The 27,017-nt window shown below is 37.2% G+C and overlaps 1 protein-coding gene across 1 annotated transcript; it reads right to left on the bottom strand.

Annotated features, from left to right (window-relative positions):
* Window positions 1-26,080, bottom strand: LOC128231817 (transcription elongation factor SPT6-like). Its single transcript, XM_052945017.1, is given in 36 exon segments — window positions 1-1,049; window positions 1,431-1,554; window positions 2,031-2,227; window positions 4,079-4,332; window positions 4,493-4,653; window positions 4,885-5,007; window positions 5,241-5,356; window positions 5,520-5,608; window positions 5,808-5,914; window positions 6,127-6,170; window positions 6,173-6,266; window positions 6,649-6,797; window positions 7,390-7,745; window positions 9,749-9,876; window positions 10,109-10,276; window positions 10,510-10,647; window positions 10,971-11,106; window positions 11,451-11,527; window positions 11,736-11,853; window positions 12,058-12,191; window positions 12,390-12,533; window positions 13,652-13,852; window positions 14,098-14,248; window positions 15,564-15,693; window positions 15,906-16,126; window positions 16,696-16,835; window positions 17,139-17,228; window positions 17,359-17,466; window positions 20,020-20,205; window positions 20,561-20,650; window positions 21,453-21,549; window positions 21,724-21,805; window positions 23,327-23,543; window positions 23,933-24,123; window positions 24,242-24,434; window positions 26,023-26,080. Coding segments are annotated over 35 exon segments (5,106 nt in total). The 5' UTR covers window positions 24,426-24,434; window positions 26,023-26,080; the 3' UTR covers window positions 1-888.
* Between the last annotated feature and the right edge of the window lie 937 nt (window positions 26,081-27,017).

Below are 27,017 nucleotides of genomic sequence, written 5' to 3' on the forward strand. Positions count from 1 at the left end.
TTGCATTTTCAATCATAAACAGCCATATTTACATAAGCAAGAGCATAGTAATTAAGAACTTAAGCACTGTTTGTACTATTATGTTAAACCAGTTTTACACAAATCTTTTGTTGTTTTCTACGGCCAAAAGATGCAGTAACACTTTGAACAATTGCCACATTTGTCATCCATATTGCGTGCGACCACAACGAGCATCAGAATAAGCCTATACTACCGTACGAATGTACGAATAAACCACCTTTATACAAAATGCAGCTTCTCCAACTCACGGTAATTATCAGTGTAGTCCTCAGTACATACACATGTAGTATTTCCATACTGCACATTAACATATTGTACATGCACGTGCATGTATGGAAGTATTTTTGTTTTACTACCATACTTTGCTACCATACTTTCTATCATAGGCCCCACGCTATATAGAAGGCAGATATAAAACTTAATAATGACATGAGTGCGGTTTCAAACCTCTGACATAATCAACATTATCTTAAATATTTATTGTAAATAAAATAAGACAAATAAAAAAATCTACATTGTATATACAATTTCTCTATCATGATGAGGAAGAGACACTTTACAAACGCATACTTTGCTCTGACACTATGCTTTCATGCATTTTAACGTAAAACAATCAACTTCACACTGTTAATAGGCAAAGCAACTCATGATTGAGAAAATTGCTGAAAAAACCTGGCATCCACTTAAATTGAACAGATCGAATACCAAAGGTAAAATTCTTAATACACTGCTTGACACAATCCACACAATGTCACATGCAGAAGACTGATTTTTGTCAATATGGTCTTTCATGATTTGGCCATTAATCAATCATATTTGCTCTATTCTCGTCCACGTATTTTATCCATCTGCCAGTCCCATCTCCTCTCACTCATCAAACAGTGGTGTGGCGTCTCCCGCGGGAGATTGTCCGACGCGACCCCTGGGGGACTGACGCACTGCGGGACTGCGAGGGGTCCCTGGGGCCAACTTTTTGTGCTTGGCCCACATCTCCGCAGCCTTTGCCCAGTCTGTGCCCGCCTTGCTACCTGTAAGTTAAGAGTAAATAATATATAATCATATAAAAGATGGCCATCATAACTGATATAAAGGAAATTAAGCAAATACATAAAAACAAATCAGGTACTCTTTCTAAAGTTATAACCCTTTCATTTAACTAGCACCGGATTTTTCAATATATACCGGAGTCCTTCAAAAAGTTACATCTTCAGGTTAATATTAAGCTGACCACATTAGATCCACAATCTTATTTTGTTGTAAACCCATATTTGACTTTCAATGTAATTTGCAGTATTATATGCCTGCCCCAAATAATGTTCCAACAAAAATTAGAGTAAAAAAAAACGAATATATGCTTTACTCATAACAGAACTTTTGAAAACCCCTCGTAAACAGTATTTGATACATACTAGATTGTCCACTGCTGCGGGGGGTCCTGGGTGTAGCACCTGGCCACTGGGCCTTCGGGGTTGGCTGATAGGAGGGTGTGGCAGCAGCTGCTGGGGTCAGCAGTGGGGTCACACTTACTCCAGACTGAAAGAAGGAAGTTTATTCTTAGTTTTTTCATTTCACTCAATTACAAAGACAGCCATTAGCTTATTCAAATCATGCCTGAATGAGTTTGCATGGGAGATACAAGTACTATTATTTAATATAAACAGCAAAAAGGAAGTATCTCAGATATAAGGAATTGTTGGGCATAATGCCGATACCAGAGCTAGTATTTATTCTTAAAACTATTAAGCTTTCATTGTAAATGTAGCCCATTTGGAGAGCAGTGTCTAGCAGCTTTTTGAAGATGTTTTCATTATAATTGGGGTGCCATTCAATAAGGTCCAATTTAGGCCAAGAGAGAATCTTTACCCAGCATTTCTAACAACAATATACAGTTAGCGTATTCATTTGAATTGACTGCCATCTTAACTAAAAATGATAATAGTGTGTTTATTTAACCAGTATCCATTGTATTGTATTTTATTAATAAACATAGAAGTTTGAGACCAGCGTACCCTGTATCCACTGGTGCCAGCCTGTGGTGTGTGTGGAGTGAACCCCGTCCTGGGGGTGAACCCTGCGGGTGTGAATCCAGGTGTGACCCTTGGTGTGACCCCAGCAGCAGGAGTGACGCCCGCCACCTGGGCCAACGTGTTGTAAATATTGCTGGGAAGACCCTTTGCTGCACGATGAATGGCTGCAGCATCCACACCTGATTGCAAGAAACCATAATTATAAATAAGGAGACTATTGGTTTAAAGTTACATACCTCAGACCATGTTTCATGTTAGATAGTTGAATACTGGTAGTGTACCATTTGCTTAATACCAATAAATTAAACTAATACATGTTAAGGATCCTGTTGAACTTCAATTCACCATTTTTAGCTATGAACCAGCAAATTATCTATTAGCATTTTATTGCAATAAGGAACAAATGAATGACAGTATTTGTATTATCATATGAAGATAGTAAACAAGTTGTACATGATCTATCAGATCATAAGTATTTGTACTTTTGGGATATCTTAAAGAACAGTTTTAATATGTTTTTGTATACTTTGTGATTGCTTAACTCTGTCCATATCATTTAAGTTCAGTTTAAATGTTGCTTTTTATCTTATTTTGTATGTAGACTTTAATAGTGTTGCTTTTTACCATGTGTATTTTTGACATGGATTCTTTCTATAGATTGTTTGTATGTATACGTATATTTGTTTGTTAAGCACTTTTGAACGTATATATTTTGTGATAAAAGTGCTAAATAACTGTGGTATAATAATAATAATACAAAAAATTGTGGATTTTTTATGAATTAAAAACATGATTAAACAAGAGCTGTCACAGTATGTGACGAATGCCCCCGAATGTGACATTGACCTATGAACAAGGTCAGTACATAAAAAGTTAAAGATCAAACAAATATATATGGCAAGTTATTTTAAATTGCCTCTGAACATAAAAAATACCACCCATACTTGACAACCTACATTCTTATGTCCTTATATTCAGCATTCCATTGTGAATAAACTCAAAGTGTATCTTTCACCTTAGAGGTAGGGACATGTGTCTTGCACGTGACACATCGTCTTGGTATGTGGAATACATGTGGCAAGTAATTTTAAAATCTGTCCATACAAGAAAAAGTTACAGCCCGGACATAACAACCAATACTCTATGTCCTTATATGCAGCTTTCCATTGTGAATAAACACCTAAGTGTGACCTTGACCTAAGAGGTAGGGACACGGGTCTTGCACGCGACACCTCGTCTTGGTATGCCGAACACATGTGGTAAGTTATTTTAAAATCTGTCCATAAAAGGGAAAGTTACAGCCCGGACACGCCAACCTATACTCTATGTCCTTATATGCAGCATTCCATTGGGAATAAACACCTAAGTGTGACCTTGACCTTAGAGGTAGGGACACTGTTCTTGCACGCGACACGTCGTCTTGGTATGCTGAACACATGTGGCAAGTTATTTTAAAATCTGTCCATACAACGGAAAGTTACAGCCCGGACACGACAACCTATACTTTATGTCCTTATATGCAGCATTCCATTGGGAATAAACACCTAAGTGTGACCTTGACCTTAGAGGTAGGGACACTGTTCTTGCACGCGACACGTCGTCTTGGTATGCCGAACACATGTGGCAAGTTATTTTAAAATCTGTCCATACAACGGAAAGTTACAGCCCGGACACGACAACCTATACTTTATGTCCTTATATGCAGCATTCCATTGGAATAAACACCTAAGTGTGACCTTGACCTTAGAGGTAGGGACACTGTTCTTGCACGCGACACGTCGTCTTGGTATGCCGAACACATGTGGGAAGTTATTCTAAGATCTGTCCATTATATTGAGTTATTGAGTCAGACGGACGGCCAGATGGTGCGATTTTGATATGCCCACCTTTGGGGGCATAAAAAAACCAAAAGGACCTGAAAGTGATGTCAAGTTAGTTCAATATATGTAATTATTGTTTACACACACGCAAGGAGATGCCCACTAATCTTTGGTGAAATTTGACACCTCATTTTGCATAAAATGACTCACCTTGCATGCTGAAGTTTGGAGTATGGCCAACCATGGGTGTTCTACCACTGGGTGTACCCATGCCAATTATGGGATCCCGGAAGTGCTCCTTGAACCAGCGCATCATTGAGTTGAGGGAATGGAAGCTCTTGTGACGGTACTTGAAGCCTTCCGGGCTCACGCTGATGTATTCTGAACGTGGCTTGTTTCGAGGCATGTAACACAGCAGGAACTTGCTGGGATATTGCTTTGTGGCACTCAGGTAATAGGGAATCCTGTTGGGGGAAATCTCTTATATATTTTTTCATTGTTCTTTTTATATTTCTTCTCAGAAATTACGAGAGAATGACCTATTGCTGTTATGACTCATTTCACTAATCAATTGCTTTGAATAAAACCCCACCCATGCTTATAGGTCAAAATGGAGTAACTTACTTAGATGGGTATTTTTTCTTTTCCTCGTACAGTTTCCTTTCTGCAACCTCTTTCTTTCCTCCATCCATGTCCATGTAATTTTTGAAGTTGAGAATGTCACGGGCATGGGATGCCATGGGCTGAACATGTCTGGCTATGATTTCATCAAGATCTTCAAACTCCTACAAAAGGAAAAACACACCATAAAGGATACTTGCTATATTTGTTTTTCACATGTGTAGGAGTACCAAATAAAATGAAAGGAACACAATCTTTAACCATGTACAAGAAAGCCTCTAGACAATTTGTAGATTTTAGGTACAATAACCATTGAAACTCACAAACCCTTATAAATTCTTACTAATTAAATGGAACAAAACAAATGACATGCAAATTTCAGAAAACCTGCATACCTCATTACCGATGAGTAGGGACTTGCCGAGACTAAAGGCATTCTCCTTGCCCTGCTCCACTACATCTATGTGATGTAGGACCCCATCAGCTACCTTCCATGTCACAGTCAGGTGGTCTGCACCCTGGCAAAATATACAATCATGCACTTTTTTACAGAAAGATGATCTCACAGTAACTTAAGAATGGTATGTTTAAGGACCAGAGCAATTGTAAAAGAAAGCTTAACGCGGTGGATTCAAACACAATCAGAGTGTAAATATTGCCAACATGACCAGACATACAATACAAGACCTCTTTTGTAATGCTTTTTGAAGCCTTGCATCACTACATGGACCTCTACAATTACTCAGTTTACCTTACTACTGGGCCTGATAATGCACTCTCCCTGGTCCATGTTGGCCAAGATCTTCTCACACTCCTTGTAGCTGATGTTGTGGAAGTTAGGGTGCGCTATCACACGCTTTATGTATGCTGAAACGTGGTGGATATGTAAAGAAATATATACACTGCTTCAATCTTACAAAGGCAATAAAATGAAGTAAAAACTTAGTTTTCATATCAATTATAACATTGGAAAGATGCATTTTCACTTATATTATATACATGACCATTTCCAGAGATTCAAGCAACTTACTCTGTCTGGCTTGCAATTTCTTTTTCTCATCCTCTTTTTCTAACTCGCTTTTCTCTTTGTCAGCATCATAGTAAAGGTCTTTGGGAGGTCTGGTAAAAAAGCATGAAGTGTTACTTTTCATTTTGCAAATATTACATACAAGCTTTTATGTACTTGCACCCTGTTTCATTCATAAAGCAAAAACATATTGACACAGGAAAAATGTAATTATTAATCAAATCTGTGCAATTTACATAAAAGTTAATCAAATAATGAATACAGTTCAATACATCTAAATGTATTGCTTACTTCCACTGGTTGTCCTTGTCTAGTAGGTCCGAAGTCTTTGTGGAAAGATCCAATGTGAAGCGGTCAATGTCAATCTTTGTGATTCGTGCATGGACAGTCATTCCGATCTATAACACAGAAACCAAACTAACTTTACATCAAATTACATCAGATTGAAGCAAGATGTTAATAAAGACAATTATTTTATATTTATACAAATGATGCAATATTTCACAAATGGAAATAAATGAAGTTAACCCACCATAAAAGCTATAAAACAAGAAGATCCATTCCTATATGAACGTCCATTCATATGTAAACTACAAAGAATCATTCCTACCTTAACTCTCTCCAGCGGGTCTGTAACAGTTTTGTCACTAAGATTTTGATGTGTATGAAACCGGTGCAGCCATTGTCAAGGCGACTTCGGACCCCAACTGCAGAGCCAGGACAACTTCCATTGTCAAAGTGACTCCATACCTTGAAAAATTAAAATTTAAGTGTATGAATACAACACTGAAGAGTTCACTCGTACAACAACTATGAGTACAAATTAAGAGCATGTATATAGACTTTGACATGTATTTTAATTGATTTATTCAATTATCTGAATTGAAGCTGAATTGGCTCACTTTTGTGCAGTTTCATTCTTCAGAATTTTCTTCCAAGGTATATGTTGTAATCAGAAACCATATATTTTATGTTGACATCTACCAATACATCATAAACTACATTTTTGCATAAATACATTAAGTTTTATAAATACACATATTGCCCAACATTATGCCCACATGAGTGCTCCCTTGTCAAAAAATGTGGTAGATTTCACTTGAGCTTGCAAGCAGTGTGATTAAAGTCGTACCTCACTGAGCTCAGGGAAGTCATTCTTGTTACAGAATGGGCACTGCCAGAGACCAGTATCTTCGTTCCTGACAGGGTCTGCCTGGTCCAGCTGCTCACCGTGGGGTTTCCGGTGAGCGATACCAACCACTCGCACTAACATAAGCTTGCCTGTAACAGGATTGAAAGATATAAAGCATGTATGTGTTTCTAGTTTAAGATACCTTTTGCATGTAATAACACTAAATGAAGCATAAACATGTTTTAAGCTTAAGGTTCCATGCTTCTTGTGCAATTTTTTAACTTAAGTGAAGGGCCATAACTCTACTTTTCTAAAGAAGGCTACACACTACACCCATGTTGCAACATGCTCGCTAAAATTCCTGTAGAGTTTCATGATCATGGCTCTCATACATTTGCAAATATGCATGACACAAATGGCATTTTCTGTATGCCATATTTTCATTAAGTCGAGGGCCATAACTCTGCACTCATTGGCAACAGCAAAAAACCCTTGCTGTTAAACAATCCTGTAAATTTTATGACTCTGGCTCATAAACTTTTGGAGAAAAGTGGGTTTCAAGATTGCTTGCTCTTGAAGCTATTGTAAATAAAGTATCAAGTCAATTGAGTGGAAATCTAATGTATAACTGCACACAGTTATTCTTATTGTCTTTCAGTACTGTAGAAAAACAGACTTCCAATATGTCTTATGAAACTCTTTATGAAAATCAATAGGAGTATTTGATGTGGAAATACTCACCTATGTAGAATGTGTCTGGTGTTTCTTTGGTAATCATGTTGAATCGTTCCTCATTGGTAGGTGATCGGTAGGGGGTTCGTAAATCCTTATACCTGTGGTTCAACTCAGCTCTGATGTCATACAGAGTGGTGTGCTTGTCACCATAGCCCTGTCTCTCAAGTTCCTCTGCAAAGGCATCAAGGTCAAGGTCTTTAAGCCTCTCTGGGCTCTCAAGGATTTCCTCAAGGGCCCCGGCTGGATTGGCATCCTCCGCTGTGTCGTCATATTCAAGCGCGTCGACAGCCATCTTTCTTGCCCACTCATAGTACTCTGGGTGCACACGAGAACCATCCAAAACCTCCACATATGCCTCCGTGCTGCAACAGTGAATGGAATATCAAGGCCATGCCAAATTAATGGTTTGTTTGTTTTTAGCAAGGAAAGATGTTAGTAAGCAGGCAAAATAAACATATTTTTCAATTTTATTTCAAACAGAAGCGGGCTTAACTATCTTTTCACTATAAGAATGATAATACCTGAACAATTAAAAATGCTAAAAAAATTATTTGGTGTGGCTAGAGTGGTACCCTTCAATTATTGTTTTTATCACATTACAAGTTGTAGAAACAAGAGGCCCAAAAGGGCCTATGCTCTACTGGCATGGCTTTTGTGGTCATATCAATCCAGAGCATTTATGTATGGGTAAAAGGCAACAGACATATAGTTTATGTTTGTGTTTGGGTTACCTAAAAACGTAGCACGTTCAACATCTGAGCCCAGAAAGTATTGTAAGCAGATTAGTTGCATGAACTATTTTAATATGTGCCAAGTAAAAGTCATCTGACAAAAAAAAATGCTTTCAAAACTGTACTCATAGTAAAAAATTCTGTAGTTTTAAAAGTTAAAAAAAGTTGGTCAAAGTCAAGGGCATCCTAGGACAACATTGATCAATTTGAACAAACATTCACAATCAATTGTGCTGAGATGGATGCACGAACACACAAAAATATTTTCAAACCTTTCCAGATTTATGTTTACCAAACCTGTGAACCCTGGGTGTGGCCAGTAATGACACCAGGTGCATAACTTAAACATTCACAACCAATTTTGTTAAGATGAATGCGCAAACTACAGAACTTAAAGCTAAACAAGAGGCCCAAAAGGGCCTATGCTCTACTGGCATGGCTTTTGTGGTCATATCAATCCAGAGCATGTATGTATGGCTAAAAGGCAACAGACATATAGTTTATGTTTTGTTTTTGGGTTACCTGAAAACGTAGCACGTTCATCATCTGAGCCCAGAAAGTATTTTAAGCAGATAAGTTGCATGAACTATTTTGATATGTGCCAAGTAAAAGTCATCTGACCAAAAAAAAAATGCTTTCAAAACTGTACTCATAGTAAAAATTTCTGAAGTTTTAAAAGTTAAAAAAAGTTGGTCAAAGTCAAGGGCATCCTAGGACAACATTGATCAATTTGAACAAACATTCACAATCAATTGTGCTGAGATGGATGCACGAACACACAAAAAGATTTTAAAACCTTTCCAGATTTATGTTTACCAAACCTGTGAACCCTGGGTGTGGCCAGTAATGACACCAGGTGCATAACTTAAACATTCACAACCAATTTTGTTAAGATGAATGCGCAAACTACAGAACTTAAAGCTAAAAATGGCCTTTGGGCTTTCAACAAGAACAAGGCAGAGTAATTCACAAAATCAACTGCAGAAGCAAAAAGCAAATTGTCTCTCAAAATCCTAGACTTGCAAATTGTCTCCCTTAACTCTAGACTTGAATTTACATGTACATGTAAACTTGGCTAAAAATAGAATTCGCTCATGCAGACCTGGCTAAAAATAGAAAGCATTTCTTTGCAACTTTCATGGCCCATAATCTAGGCATTCATGGGCGGATCTGGCTGGTTTTCGAAAGGAACCGAGCTCTAATTGATATCTAGATACAAGTTTCATCGAGATACAATCAAAACTGAAGACTGTATCGTGTTCACAACCAATTGTTTACACAATAGCATTTTTTTATACTATCAAGGGCCATAATCTAGGCATGCATGGGCGGATCTGGCTGCTTTTCGAAAGGAACCCAGCTCTAATGGATATCTAGATACTGTACAAGTTTCATCAAGATACAATCAAAACTGAATACTGTATCGTGTTCACAAGCAATTGTTTACAGACGCACGAACGCACGACCGCACCGATGCACATACTACGTACACATTACCATCGCATAAGCTCTTCTGGCCTTTGGCCAGTAGAGCTAAAAACATGAAAGTTAAATTCAAATCTATTGAACATTTGACATTTGCAAGGTTGTCCTTGATTAAACTATCAAAATGATTTAAATCAAGCTCTTCATACCTGTCACCAAGTGAGTTGGTGTCTATTTTGATGAATCCAGCACAGTTGATGAAAACCTTTGGTCCCATTCTACACATGGTGACTAGATGAGTTCTGTTCTCCAGCCGAGTGCTGTTTTGGCGTAATGTCTGGGAAAATATTAATTTGCAGTATAAATGGAGAGTATACTTTTCCAAATAACTATAATCAAATTTCACAAACCTGTTAAAATAAGTTGTGGCAATGTCTGTGAAATAAGTGTGAACAAAACCATGCACAAAACGAAAAGTCGTTGATGGTAATCAATGGCAATTAATGAAAGTAAACACCTCTTAAGTTTTACTAGTAGACTATTTTATAAAACTAAAGCCCTCTGCTTACCCTGAGGAGAGCAGCCCCTTTCCTTGGCCCCAGGCCACAAATAAACTGCACAAGGACAGCAGTGTGAGAGTTGGTTATGGCCCGGTTCACATCCACGCCCACCTCATTCACCCGGTTCACAAACTCCAGGTTTAACGCATTCAACAGCTCTTCTTTTGGCAGAGAGTCCTGAAAGCAGTAATTGTTGTGCGATTATGGAGTCCACAGTTTTGCAGTTAATGAAGGCATTTTGAATAAATATTAAATTGAAACATTTTTTTTTATTTGCAACTGCACTGTCTAAGAGGACTTTTTTCCATTTGTTTTAACAGACTAACAATCATTACTATTCAATACAAACTGAAAAAAACATTACCTTCCATCATAAGACAATTTCCTGACATTTGACAAACTGGTATTACCTGCATGGGATGATATTTGAGACAGAGTATGTCATCGTCCTGGTTACACAGTTGGGCGTATTCAATGAGAGGATCCTGCAACCTCCGAGCCACACACACAGCATGACGCAACACGGGTGGATACTCACGGAACTCTTCCTGCATAGAGAGGACAGATGATAAAAATATACATACATGTATAATCATTAGTCAATAAATACACGTACATGTATAATCATTAGTTAGTAAATACACATTCATGTATAATCTTAAGTCAGTAAATACATGTACATGAATAAGGTAAAAAATAAAATAAATTATTTGTGCTGGCGCTTTCTTGGAAACAGCTCAAGCAAAAAAGTTGTATTATCATGGCTATTCTGTATGATAATTTCATGGAGTTTACAACTTTCTACAATGTACTTCAGCTTGATATTATTCTTTTAACCAGACACACAGACATGCAAGACATTCCCACTTACATCAGCACGAGCACTGTTGGCGTAAACAAGGGCTAGCTCGTTATCTACAAGCTCAACGTTGATGGGCGGCATCTGGGCCTCCTGCTCGAGCTCAGCTATCACCTTCTTGATGTCATCAACGATCATCAATGCATCACTGCGATGGGAGGTATATAATAGTAACTAACAAAACATCAGTAAGGTACAGGACATAGATTAATCAGTACATTGAAACTCATCTATAAGGAAGGGGGAAATAAAAGGTCAGCACTCAATCTAACGTATTGCTAGTTTAAATCATGTCAAAAGACTTGACCTGTCTGTTTTCATGATGAGTCACTGAAAACATGTTAGCTTATTCAAAGGAAAAGAAAGTATTGTTTCTAAACATATTGGTAATCTGAAATGTACCCTTTCATGTTTATTAGACAGTTTGATAAACATTCAAATAAGGTTAGAGCACCATTTTTCCCTCATAGTTTAATGGTAAAAAGAACTTACATGTTTTCAGCTGTAACTGCTATCACATGTGGCTTTTTGGTTTCTATGAAGGTCTTCAATCTTTCCATGTCTTTTTCCTTCAAGGTATAGCACATATGTATTTCTGTATCGAATTCTAGTTTTTTCTACATGGAAACAATGTAAAGAGAGTGAAATATTCAATATGAAAAATTACTATTTAAAGAATAAATTAATCTACAGTTTTGCCCAAAATAACTTTTGCATAGTAAGGTGAATCATCGGTTATGAGGAGCATTTTCTAGGATGACATATATAGCCAATTACTTTTTCCTCTCTCTCCATGTATCTCTGTGAGCGGATCCTCTTTGTGAGGTTGGGCAGGCGGATGAAGTCCGATACATCCCCCTCCCCGTTCACCATGCATCCAAAAGCTGTTGTGTCCCTGCAGTACAAACATGTACATGAACAAGTCATTGAAATGTATAACTCATTGTACTTTCCAAGTTGAAGTCAATTTGAACAATAGACCTACGTGTGCTTTTGTCGATCAAATGAAAATATCAAAGTAATTTCATAGTTTGACTCAAAGTCATGCTATCATTGTATGCATTCAAAATGACACTCAAATATACATTAACAATTATACCTCTCAGCTATGTAAGCAATGCCAAGGACCCTGACGCCAGTGTCGTTATCATCGAGGTCGTAGTCATCATCCATCTGCTGTTCCATCTCATAGGGCGCCACCTTCAGCCAGTTGTACAGCTTACGACAACATGCCTGCAAAAACAAAGTAAACTATATTATATTTGTACCAGTAACACTGCCATGTACATGTAGGCCCAAATATTACACCAATGAACAGTTTTACAAAATTATTGTGCTGTTTTGTCAAATGCTGTACTTTCCATTATTCATACATTTATTCATAAGGTAACTTGTACATGAAACTCAACTTTGACAGCAAGTATTGGTTACCTTGAGAATTCCCTCTTTAGCCTCATTAATGAGTTTAAGGCGGATTTCCTTCTCAAACTGTGGGTACAGGATCTTGGTGAGGGCTCTCTCCAGGGCCTGTGTTCGCTGTGTGTTCCACTGCTGCACCAGGTGGCTGAACTCATCCTGGTATGTACAACAAGTAATCAGGAATTAACTAGAAATCATTGTTCTTTCATGCATCAACCTTTATTTATTTATTAAATACATTGTTTTTTTTTATAATTTAAGCTAATTTAGCATTATTTCATTTGAGCATGCTATTAAAACATTTAAATGCTATATAGAATGTTTGAATAACAAGAGCTGTCGTAAGACAGCGCGCTTGACTTCGCCGCTTTGACTTAGAAGTAAATACAATAACAATGTCATATTACCAAGTTTGGTCTATTTAAGTCAAACCTAACTAAAATTATTCAATACATAAGGTGACTTTGATGTTGCCCTCCCACCACCCGAAAAATGATGCCAGTTATTCAAATAACTTGATTTCCCATTATGAAAATGTGGTAAAGAATATACAAATATGCCTTTCAAAAGAAATTAAAATCAAATTTAAAAAAAAAATAATAAAAATAAAAAAAATTCAAGGGCCATATAGTATAGCCCTCCTTGTTTTCCCTTGGTAAAACACTGGTTAAGAATGTAAAAATGTGCCTGTCAAAAGAAACTAAAAATATATATATATATATTTAAGGGACATAATTTGTATTTAGAGTTAAAATGGAGTTATGTTTCTTGATGTAAAATGGTCGTAAATAATTTTGAATTTTATTAAGTGCATTGAATGAAAGGTATAGAAGTTTTTTTTATTAAAATCCAAACTTGCCCTCAACTTTTACTTGTCTAAAACTTTAACCTAAGTCAATCAGGGGCCATAACTTGTATTAAGAATATGGAGTTATGTAACATCATTGTGTGATGGTCCTGAACAACTGTGTGAAGTATTAAGTCAATTGAACAAAGGGTATAGGAGTTATTTATAAATATCCCAACCTGCCCTAAAACTTTAACATAAGTTTCATAATCAATCAGGGGCCCTGAACAACTGTGTGAAGTATTAACTCAAATGAATGAAAGGTATTGGACTCACAACTTGCCCTTAAACTTTAACCGGACGCCGACGCTGGGGCGAGTAGTATAGCCCACCTATTCTTTGAATAGTCAAGCTAAAAACAGAATAATTGTATCTATACATACATGTATTAAGTAGACAAGTTCAAAACACTGTGTCAATGACCTACTCTGTAGTAGAGGTTCCTGATCTCCTCAAAGTATTTCTGTATGTTAGGGTTGTCCGTGTCCTCGTCCATGGTGATGGAGATGGTGAGGAGTTTCTCATCCTCTGCCTCCACGAGTCGCAAGAACTGCTCATCCTTCAGGTCACGCACAGGCTTGTTCTTCAGGTACTTCTGTGGGTAGCATGGGTGGGCTTCATCTATCACCTATCAGCAGTCCGACAAATATGTACATAAACATGTAAGCACAAAGCCATAAACAGAGTATTACAGAAAGTATTTTTTAACTAATGAAAAATGCATTTATCTATTTTTTTATCTAAGTACCTTTCTTTAATTTCCAAAATGAAGGTCATCTGTTTTAACTGCTGTCTTAAGTATTCAATTGCTTTATGTACTCCCAGTACATTTCCTAAAAACAGCATAATAAGAACATTTAAAGTCAAACTGACCTTTATTCCCTGTTTTGTTGGGACAACATGTAATCGTGCCCGTTCAAAGAATGCTGCCCGGACAGCCTGACGCACCATAGGGTCATGTGACAGCTGCATGGCAACCATGTGACGAGCTCCTAGCAACACCTCCTCTGCTGTTGGGAATTGACTGAAAAAACACACGCAATAAACTGAGGTTACTTACATTTTCAGTGACAATTCAAAAGAAACCAGTACATTCCACAATATTCAGCCACTTTCGGATGTGCAAATGAAAACGACCAAAAATCTGTATTTTGCAATATATAAAAAAGCCTTTCAAAGTCATTGAAATTGAGATTTTGTTGAAAAAGGTAATACAGTCCCAACGTGCTATGTCTATATCTGATATCTCAACTTTTTCCAAGTCCTGAATTTATCCCTTCTGTTTCTATATAAAACAACTCTGCTTATGTCCATTTACCTATTTCAACTTTTTTGCTGTATCAAAGTCATATTTCAGTCCCTGTGGTCAAACATCACAAATTTTCTGTCCAATTGTGGATCTAACTGAATGTGCGAAAATTTCATGACGGTTTGTGACATGTCACTACATTAGCATGTGTGTCAAATTAACAAATCTGTTATAATTTGGTGGATAATTGCTAAATTTGAATAATTAAAGTTGTATTTTTATGTTTTTAATAAAGATATTTATTGCTCAAGAGATTTTATTGTTTCAGTGGCGGATCCTTAGTCTAGTGGTAATCCTCTTGACTGTCAATCCTGGGGTTGCAAGTTCGATTTCCTGGGCACCGCCTAAAAAACTACAAATCGTCTTCTGGGAGGGACGTTAATTGGGGCCCATGTGACAGTGCTATACATTGAAGCATGAACCAGGGTAGCTCATACCAGGGATACATTTTGTCTGTGCACTATGTGCTAAAAAACATAAAATGACTAACAAGACCAGATTCAATAAAAAATCCGAGAATAGGCACATAAAGAATGAGCTTCAAAATGTCAGATATCTGGATCAGCAATAGGGAGTTGTATTCAAAATCATATAATGAAAAGTACGAAGGCATCACCATGTTTTATACTAGTTGCTGTCATATGTGCTTTATCGTTGTTTATTAAACCATGTATTTGTTTGTTTTATATCTGTGTTTGTGTAATCAATAAACATGAACTAAATAAAATTGACAAAAACTTGGATTTTTTTTTCAATAATAAGCTTGCTGTTTTCACAACGGAAATATATTACAAGACCAATTTAAATGCGGATGTGTACATCAGACATCTGTTTGACTTGAATGTGTTGGGTTAGGTGCTATATTTGTATTTGGGATATGTCGAATGTTCGTTATCTCACAGTATTTTACTAGGTCCAGGCGACTTCGACATGATGAGTTTGGACTGTATATCTAAACATATTTTATTTGTTCAAACCCAAGTTGTTTCAGGCTTGTGCTTATTTTGATTAATGCTTTCAGCTTGATTACCCAGAGATATAGTCTTTGGCCATTTCTTGTGGCTCCATAGGGCACTGATCTACTTCATGCCTTGTGTAGTTGTCTCGAATGTTCTCACCAAACTGCTCCGGAGTTAGACCAAACCTCAAGGCTATCTCATCTACAATAGAATGATTTTTGAATGACAAAGGTATAGTTTGTTAATGGAGAAGAGAGAGACTTCTTAACTAGCCATCAAGTGTGAACACAAGGACAGTTTTTAATGTCCAAGGCAATGTAGTAACAATATATCAGATCAATTCAAGTGTTCATTTAATATCCAATACGGTGAATCACTGTCAAGAAAAAAAAAACATAAGTAGTTATACTCACCCAGTTTGTTGTTGACACAGATAGTATATCCAGACTTGCGGGAGGCGTGTTTCACCGTGTCTCCCTCATCATCAATATCCCGTCCCTCACCACCTTCCTCACGCTCTTCACGCCGTTTTTCTCGCTCCAGGATGCGCATCTTGGGAAGGTCGGAGCCGTAGTAGAGAAGAAAGTGGTTGTACACGTCACGCAGCTCATCCATATTCTCCACCTTACGCACCCTGCAATATGTGGGGATGGTTAACATACATGTACTACTGGGGCCCACATACAACAGTTGACAAGTAGAAACTAGTATTGCCAGATACTAAAATTAATAAGGTTTAAACATTTCCCATTTTTTTTTGGAATTATTTTTACCACAGGTGCCTTGCAAATTGGGGAAAATGTTGAATTTTGGAAAAATACGGTACAAAATCAGGCCAAAACAGCTAATATATAAATATACATGTTCTTTTTATGCATACATTATGCATTGAAAGAGTAAGTATTGTCAAGTTTTTGTTTATATTTCAAGAAATTCATTGTTTTTTTCTATTCATTAACGTAATCTACATTAATCTAATCGGGAAAAAAATATAAAATTTTGGGAAAAATGGACATTTTTTGGCAAGAGGAAACAGCCTTTAGAAGGCAGTAAATTGCACCAAAAAATAAATAAGCCACTTGAGGAATGAGGTCAAAATATTTGTTCTGCCAGCAATCAATTGAAACAATGACAGGTCTAGTACAGTTGCTCACACAACTGATTGACTTGCACTGAAATGTAGTTTTATATTCTTTCACAGACCTATCAATATCCTCTTCTGTGAGTGTCCGCACGTTGGTGGCAAGAACCTTATCCGGGTCAGAGTTCACCTCATACTGGTAAGACTGCATGCGCTCAAACAGTCGGATCAGGTTCAGCTTCCTGGTACGTAACTGGCTCCACTACAAAAGAGATCACACCAAACATAAATACAGATTCCAAGCACTGGACCAAATTGTCATGTTCTATGGTAAAATAACAAAAATCATAAAGCCCAATTATGTATAATGTGCAAACAATTTGAAATTCTCTTCAAGCCTGAATAGATATTTTTCCTGCAAAAAATTGCAAAATTAAATTTGACACTGACAACGTGTTTGAGATGTATAATACTTTAAGTACACATCAATTGCATTATCTTACAGAGATAAAGAACCATCTGATTCAATCAAATGGAAGGAGAGGTCTTTCACATGCATGCCTACCTTTTCATCCCAGTGCCACACCTTCCATAGATCATTGATGTTCAGATCTGGTTCCACATACTCTTTGCGGTAGAAAGCAATAAACGGCACCTTGAAAATAATAACACAGATTGCTGATAATAAATACCCACATTCTAATCACTGAAACCTTCAGTCAACTTACAACAACCATGAAAAGAATACAAATCCATGAAAATCCTATATATCACAATCAACTAACCTCTTGGTGTTTGTTTCTCATGAAGTCCACTGCTTTTTTTATCTTCTCTACCATGGTAGGGCCTTTCTTGTTGTAACCAAAACTGCCCCCATCCTGCTCTGAGAATGTCTGCAAAAATAAAATAAGATTGTACATGCAATATCATGTTAGTATGTAGGTCACTCAGCAATTATTTCACAACGGTAATTATGATTATTTAGATTTCCAAAATAAAAACTAACAAGAGATGTTTGTCAAACATTATGCCCCCCTGAGCGCCATGTTGTCAGGATTATATGGACAATTGAATGAAATATGCATGGACCGAAATGACAGCTGATTTGTTTCTGACTTTGGATGCCGTTGAGGAAGTTTAAAGATTATGACCATTCAAAGTTTGAGGATAGAGTGTGTTATGACCATGACCTTTGACCTCAAAATCCATAGGAGCCATCAGCTGGTCACCAAAAACCAATATGTCAAGTTTGAGGGCCATGGGTGCAGGCATTGACAAGTTATTACACAGACAAGCTTTTTTCGTTCAAGGTCACTGTAACCTTGACCTTTGACCCAATGACCCTAAAATCATATGGGGTCATCTACAGGTCAGACACAAATCCAGGTCAAGTTTGAGGGCCATGGGTGCAGGCATTGTTGAATTATCACTTGAATCATTTTCGCATTCAAGGTCACTGTGAACTTTTGACCTTTGACCCTATGACTCCTAAATTCAATAAAGGTCATCTCCTGGTCAGGCCCAACTTCCATGTCAAGTTTGATGATCATAGGTTCAGGCATTGTTGAAATATCACTGCAAGAAGATTTGTTAACATTTTTGCATTACAGGTTACTGTGACCTTGACCTTGGCCCGATGACCCCCATAGTCAAGAGGGGTCATCTACTGGTCAGGCCCAACCTTCATGTCAAGTTTGATGACCATAGGTCCAGGAATGGTCAAGTTTGCTTTCAAGGTCACTGTGACCTTGACCTCTTAGGCCAAATGACCCCCCAAAAACCAAAGGGGTCATCTACTGGTTAGGCCCAATCTCCAAGTTAAGTTTGAGCGCCATGGAGGCAGGCATTAATGAGTTATCACTCGGACAACCTTTTATCGTTCAGTCACTGTGACCTTGACCTTTGGCCCAATGACCCCTAAAATCAAAAGGGGCCATCAACTGGTCAGGCCCAACCTCCAAGTCAAGTTTGATGGCCATGGGTGCAGGCATTGTCGAGTTATCAATCGGACAACCTTTTACTATTCAAGGTCACTGTGACCTTGACCTTTGACCCGATGAGCCCTAAAAACAATAGGGGTCATCTACTGGTCAGGTCCAACTTCCAAGTCAAGTTTGAGGGCCATAGGTGCAGGTATTGTCGAGTTATCACACAGACAACCTTTAACCATTCAAGGTCACTGTGACCTTGACCATGACCCCTAAAATCAATAGGGGTTATCTACTGGTCAGGCCCAACCTCCAAGTCAAGTTTGAGGGCCATGGGTGCAGGCATTGTTGAGTTATCACTCCGACAACCTTTTACCATTCAAGGTTACTATGACCTTGACCTTTGGCCCAATGACCCCCCCCCAAAAAAAAGGGGCAACCTACTGGTCAGGCCCAACCTCCAAGTCAAGTTTGGGGGCCATGGGTGCAGGCATTGTCGAGTTATCACATGAAAAACCATTTACCATTCAAGGTCACTGTGACCTTTGGCCCAATGACCCCCAAAACAATAGGGGTCATCTACTGGTCCGGCCCAACCTCCAAGTCAAGTTTGGGGGCCATGGGTGCAGGCATTGTCGAGTTATCACATGAAAAACCATTTACCATTCAAGGTCACTGTGACCTTTGGCCCAATGACCCCCCAAAACAATAAGGGTCATCTACTGGTCAGGCCCAACCTCCAAGTTAATTATGAGGGCCATGGGTGCAGGCATTGTCGAGTTATCAGTCGGACAACCTTTTACCATTTAAGGTAACTGTGACCTTGACCTTTGACCGGATGAGCCCCAAAAACAATAGTGGTCAGCTACAGGTCAGGCCCAACCTCCAAGTCAAGTATGAGGGCCATGGGTGCAGGCATTGTCGAGTTATCAGTCGGACAAGCTTTTATCATTCAAGGTCACTGTGACCTTGACCTTTGGCCGGATGACCCCCAAGAACAAAAGGGGTCATCTACTGGTCAGGCCAAACTTCCATATCAAGTTTGATGGCCATATGTCTAGGCATTGTTGAGTTATCACTCGGACAAGCTTTAAAATAATTTTACCATTAAAGGTCACTGTGACCTTGACCTTTGACCCGATGAGCCCTTTAATCAATAGGGGTCATCTATTGGTCAGGCCCAACCTTCATGTCAAGTTTGATGACCATATGTCCAGGAATTGTTGAGTTATCACTCAGACAAGCTTTGGTCTATCAACGGACTGACCAACCGACCGACCTACCGACCGACATGTGAAAAGCAATATACCCCTCTTCTTCGAAGGGGGGCATAATAAGAAAACATCAATACATCACAATTCTTAAGGATAAGAGTCTAAATAATATCTGTGTGTTGTCAAAGTCAAATTTAATAAGATGCATTTTGCTGTAGGAATTTAACACACATGATAGAAAATTCTTGTAAGAAAATCCTTAATGTCAACACACATCAAAGAGTAACTTTGGAAACAATCCTACCTGTGTGGATATGGGTGGTACACGGAAGGCCTGCTTGTAAATCCACTCTGCCTCCTCCTCCAACTCCCCTTCTTCAGTCTCCTTCAGAGGCGTGGTCCTCAGCTGAAATCGCTCGGGCATGTCTGTGTTTCGGACAACATTGTCCTGCTCTGTCATAAACGCCCTCTTCAATGCCTCCGGCTCATACTGTTTTCAGTGTGAGAAAAATCAAATTTAAAAACAAGAATTAAAATACTTATCTTTTTTAAAGGTGATTTTTTAATTTTTAGATAACATTAACAGACATAACTCCTGTCTGAAATTATTAAGTCTGTGTGTAAGGGTGAATCAAGTTTGATGGGAAAGTCTACTACAAGTTTTGATTTATGCACATCATAACAAGCTTTTGCAAGGAATGACATTCTTTGAAAAAAAACAAAGCTATGACAAAACCTAAAATTTTCTTTGAAATACTACACTGCTAACAAGCATAAATACATTAATTATACTAAGTTAAAGAAACTATATTTTAAAACAACAAAGACATATACTGTCTGCTTACAGAAGCGGAGGCCTTGAGTCCCTTCTTTGGTCGAGTCTTTTTCTCTTTCTTCTGTGTGCCCCCCTCTTCATCCATGTCCTCTTCCTCGTACTTGAACAATAACAACATGTTCGATCAATTAACAATTGCAAAATAATAAAAAATTTACAGATCTCATGACAAAATCATTCAGCACACACAAAAAAATCTCACTTTTGTATGCTGTGACTATCAACATGAGACATAACGCCTATCAATGATATAGTGCGTTTAGAGCTAGTTGTGAACAGACTTTGATGCAAACATTGCCAGGACACCTAAGGACACAACATTATGTGGATGGATGCCTGAACCTCCAAGTCAAGTATCCTGTCGGGACACCATTATTTTCTGGCAGAAATCAGGAATCATACTCATAAACAAATATGTTTAATTCAAGCCAAAAATGCATTTTTTCCCCAGATGATTTAGTACAGGATGCGATATAAAGCATATCACACCATGGGGGACTCAACTTGTGGTTTCAAAAGTTTTTGTATACGAAACTGATTTGCATTTTGATCATTTGTAACTCAGTTTATACCTTACATGGCTCTGCATTTACCAGATTGTTCACTTGTAAAACACCAAAAGAAATAATCAAGTCACCAAGGTATACAAAAAATTACATCACAATTACATGATCAATACATTTCATACAAATGATTCATACTCAAACCATTTATCCTTACATTAAGTAATGGAAGCATTTCATAAGAGCCTGCATATTAGTCCCTAAAGAAGAATCTTCACTGAACATTCAAGTTTCATTAATCTTTTAGGACTGCCGAACTTTCCAAAATACTAGACTACAGTTACTTTTTCGAAGTGAGAAGATGAAATAAAAAGCAATTCTACATTTCCCGTCTCTCACCTCATCTTCCTCCTCCTCAGATTCCTCCCCGGCGTACTCCTTAAACTCATCAAAATCAAAGTCCACACCAAAAATGTCCTGGGCCTCCTGCAGAAGGCTGTAATCAACACAATAGTCAGTATATACCTTTGATCAACACTAATGTTCTTTATTGTAAATCATTTACTAAATTAAGATCATACAATTTCTATGTAAACATATTTTATCTCATACATTACTTAGCAAGATAATGTTAGATAAAGCTTTGTAAAATAAAGGACTGAACACTTACGCATCTGAGTGGATGATGTGCCTTTTCTTTTTCTTCCCCCTGATGGGTTGACCATCATCTCCAACAATGAAATCATCCAATTCTGCAAACAAATATTGAGTTGCTATCTAAAGCTTTTAAATTCTACAAAAACAACTTGACAAAGACATTGCAGTTGCATGACATTATTAAACAAGAGGCCCAAAAGGGCCTATGCTCTACTGGCATGACTTTTGTGGTCATCTCAATCCAGAGCATGTATGTATGGGTAAAAGGCAACAGACATAATATAGTTTATGTTTTGTGTTTGGGTTACCTGAAAACGTAGCACGTTCAACATCTGAGCCCAGAAAGTATTGTAAGCAGATTAGTTGCATGAACTATTTTAATATGTGCCAAGTAAAAGTCATCTGACAAAAAAAAAAAATGCTTTCAAAACTGTACTCATAGTAAAAATTTCTGTAGTTTTAAAAGTTAAAAAAAGTTGGTCAAAAGGTCAAAGTCAAGGGCATCCTAGGACAACATTGATCAATTTGAACAAACATTCACAATCAATTGTGCTGAGATGGATGCACGAACACACAAAAAGATTTTCAAACCTTTCCAGATTTATGTTTACCAAACCTGTGAACCCTGGGTATGGCCAGTAATGACACCAGGTGCATAACTTAAACATTCACAACCAATTTTGTTAAGATGAATGCAAAAACTACAGAACTTAAAGCTAAAAAATGGCCTTTGGGCTTTCAACAAGAACAAGGCAGAGTAATTCACAAAATCAACTGCAGAAGCAAAAAGCAAATTGTCTCTCAAAATCCTAGACTTGCAAATTGTCTCCCTTAACTCTAGACTTGAATTTACATGTACATGTAAACTAGGCTAAAAATAGAATTCGCTCATGCAGACCTGGCTAAAAATAGAAAGCATTTCTTTGCAACTTTCATGGCCCATAATCTAGGCATTCATGGGCGGATCTGGCTGGTTTTCGAAAGGAACCGAGCTCTAATGGATATTTAGATACTGTACAAGTTTCATTGAGATACAATCAAAACTGAAGACTGTATCGTGTTCACAACCAATTGTTTACACAATAGCATTTTTTATACTATCAAGGGCCATAATCTAGTCATGCATGGGTGGATCTGGCTGCTTTTCGAAAGGAACCCAGCTCTAATGGATATCTAGATACTGTACAAGTTTCATCAAGATACAATCAAAACTGAAGACTGTATCGTGTTCACAAGCAATTGTTTACAGACGCACGAACGCACATACTATGAACACATTACCATCGCATAAGCTCTTCTGGCCTTTGGCCAGTAGAGCTAAAAATAATAATTGTAAAATGGTCAGGAATCCCATCATGTATTCAATACCTTAAATTTGTTCATCATTGTTTTCTAGCTCAAGTATATAATTCATTGCAACATAAACTTTTCTAGCTATTAACATGTAACATGTATTGTGCAACACACAATATAACCAAAGTAGTTTGTTACAAGATAATTTCAAAGGTGTGATCCAAAGATTAAGGTAACTTATCAAACACAAAAGCAACCCAGTCACAAAATATCAACTTCTAAGATCTATATAATTTATAATTATTATGAATATGAAGCCATACCATCCTCCTCCTCTGATCCCTCCACAGTGAGGTCCTGCACCTCAGTCTCGGCCTTGGTCATACGGGACCGAGCATCGTCCTCCTCCTCTCCATCATCCTCGTCGCCCTCAAACAACTCATTGGCGATCCTCTCCCTCTCGTCCTCACCTCGCTCCCTTTCTCCTTCACTGTCCTCATCATCTGTCACCACACGCTTGATACGCTTCAACTTTTTGGACTGTTGAAAAGTAAATTAGTTAAATTAACGTTTTTCTACAAAAAATGGAACTATTGACTAATTGTCCTTACTAAAACGTGTATAGACCATTTTCTCAATCAAAAGTCAGAGAGAATTTCTCCTATGTAAAAAGTTAAAATGATTCCTGCCCAATGGCCTTTTACATATTTTACATTTTATATTAAATGGCCCTTTCAGTTTTCTTTTGAACCAATGAAATTAATTCATTTAGCGCACACTGCTTTCTTGAAAAGGTTTATATTAGATATGAAACAAAAATCACGAGAGGGAAATATAGATTAAAAGTTATCCAGAGCACAAGAAAAAAGATGAATGGTGAAAAAAATTGACTTATTTTGGTTTAAAATTAATGCAAAATCAATACTTACCCGTTTCACTTTTATGCCGAGGTTTTCCTCAATGAGGTCGTAATCCTCATCCTCTAGCTGGTCATCCTCCTCTTCCTCAGACTCACGTTTGCGTTTCTCTGCGCCAGGGCCCTCCTCCTCCTCTTCTCCACCCTCTTCTTCCTCCTCCTCATTAATAAAATCCTTCATCTCCTCAGCAATTGCTGCCTCATCTAGTTATACAATAGGATAACAGGTAAAATTATAGGCATACATAGGTTTGCTGATAATGTCAACAATGAACAAGCTACTTACTGCATTACAAATGGTTTAAAGACATTTTTCACTTACCAATATCTTCATCTTCGTCGTCATCATCATCATCTGATACAACGACCTTTTTCTTCTTTTTGTCCTTCTTTACCTTCTTCTGTTTCACACTTGAATCTGAGACATCTGAGTCTGACCCAGCATCAGATGCCGAAGCACTACTGCTGTGGTCAGAGACTTCAGCCTCATCTTCAAAAAAGTCCATTCTTCTTTACTAAAATTAAAAATAGAAATGTACATGGTAGATGTCAAAATATACTCTATTATGGGGTGGTATCAGCATAATGACACATTCTTCTTAAACCTTGTTTTATACTTCATGTATTTAACTGTCTCAGTATCATAAGGCCTGGGTTTTTTTCAAACTGTTATTTCACACAAAAAATAAGAAAAAATGCGTTGTTTGCTAAGGCCCTTGAATAAATTGTTGAGTACAATTATCGGTATCTTAGCATTGTATAGTTTTCAAATTTTTGGTGGAACCTTGCAATATTGTTTTGACTCGTCATACAGCTGGTATCCCAAAGAAACACTATTTTTGAAGCGTTTTCATATAAAGGCGTGCCAATTTAACCAGCCATGCAGTGTGCCTAAGGGTAGGATTTTCCAAGCCATGCTGGAAAAAACCTGATTGATATTATGGTGTGAAAAATTAAAAAATATATTTTTGTTCATCTTACCAAATTACATGTGAAACATTGTTAATTGACATAATGACACACTAATTTTAGATAAATGTTGACGTCAAATAGTTACACAAGGATTACTTACTTTCATTCTTTATTGAAAGTAATTATACATTCAATTGTGCTTTATTGAAGTGGCATAACGTAAATTTCAGTATATATATATATACTAATGAATTTTAAACCATTATATATAAATGTAAAATACAAGTTGCTAAAAATTAGGGCAGCAGGATAGAGGTTTCTTGTTAGTCAGACCAAAAGTATAACAGTGGACTTGGAGGTTTTGCGGACTATGCTATCATAAAAAAGTGTATTCTTAAACATGTTCCTCCCCATATAACATTTGGAGACCAATCTAAAGCCAGACACTCACAGCTTACTCAAGTCATGTTATAAAATAGGACTATAAAGCAAACAGTAAACGTCAGATAAGTTTAAAAAAAAACATCATTTTTATAAATCAGTTACTATTACACCTCTCAATTGTAACCACAGACCCCAGGTCCGGGGAATAGCAGGGACTTTTGTTCCATCAAATTCTGGGTAAAATCCCTCCTATGGAATCAAGCTGCTTGTAAAATACCTGCCAAATGCTCTCGCACCCCGGGACACCTAGGTAAGGCCCATACCCCGTTATATTTGGCTAGAAAACAAAACCACCACATTTACTTGGCACTGCAGGGGGCAACTCGAAGGTAAAAATATGGCCCAGTTTCCCTGCCTTCCCCAAGGACCGGAGGGGAATGGGGGGCCGTGGTTACAATTGACTGGTGCATATTCTATATATCAGTCTGTACATTTTTAGTGTGGGCAAAATTTTTACGAGATGTTAGTGATAAAAAGTTTCCTCTCCGACAGTCAGTAATTTCTCATTTGCATTCGCAAACTTGCTAAATTAACCATAAAGTGAACGGTGAATTAAAATTTTACAAGTTAATATTAATATAATGATAATTGGATTTCAAACAAACTATAGACAATTATTTTCTTGGTCTACAAAACCATGTTCAAAGGGATTGATGACTTCATTTTGTGGACTGTGAAAATTATGTTTAATGAACATAACAAAACAATAACAGAGGGGGAAAACTGATCGGTAAAGTAAATCTTTACATTTTTATTCAAACAAATATAGATTTCTCAAGCATGGACTCCATATTGTAATAAGAAATGAATAAATACTGGATTATTATTGGATAAAAAAAATAAAGTCGCTCGTCTGACCCTGGCCACACACAACCATTACTATGTCCTAACAATATCCGACGCATTGACTTCCCTTTAGTGGACATAAAATGATTATTTAGTTTGCATGCAAGTATTTAATAAATTCCACCTTCATTCTCTTTATCTGTAAACCTACACGATGTATGCAATTACAGAAGTGTTTATGACTGACTTATTTATATCGTATAAATACAGAACAGAATATGTGTATGTGTTGTTTTAATATTTTTGATTAAAAATTGTCATTTACGACAACAGAAGAAGGTATTTTCTCATTTTTTTTTTAAATCTTATTTTCGCGAAAATTATTATTTATTACTATTTATTTTATCCAAAAACTAACCATATGTTTGTCAAAAAGGTTATTTTCACCAAAACTAACCCTACTTTGAGAGTTTTATCAAAATCTGATTTTCGCGAAAATAACTTTATTTTAGTCAAAACTCAATACATTATTGTCAAAAAAAATATTTTCGCCAAAACCAACGTACCCTACTTTCAGATTTTTATCAAAATCTTATTTCCGCGAATTGAATGAATTCACAATATACGATTGCATGCTGAACTTGTCATGTTGTTATTATCATGTATCTTTGGTATTGACTTTTTGGGAGTTATTCTTAAACTGATGCCTATATGAGCATACTTCTTGAATAAAAGTAGTTAACTGTTTTTTTCCGCCCGTTTTTTCTTCATATTGTTACTATTTAATGGCCAAGCAATTGCTATTTTGGTGTAATTAAACATGTTATTCAATAGTTAAAACTATCATAAACAACTTGTGGAAATGTGGTTGATATTGTCAAAATTGAAATGAAAACTGTCAATATACATATAGAACAAAGCAAATCATTTTTGTCGACAGTTTTTGCTAGCAGGTC

This window comes from Mya arenaria, chromosome 4 (assembly GCF_026914265.1).
Source record: "Mya arenaria isolate MELC-2E11 chromosome 4, ASM2691426v1".
Lineage (NCBI taxonomy): Eukaryota > Metazoa > Mollusca > Bivalvia > Myida > Myidae > Mya > Mya arenaria.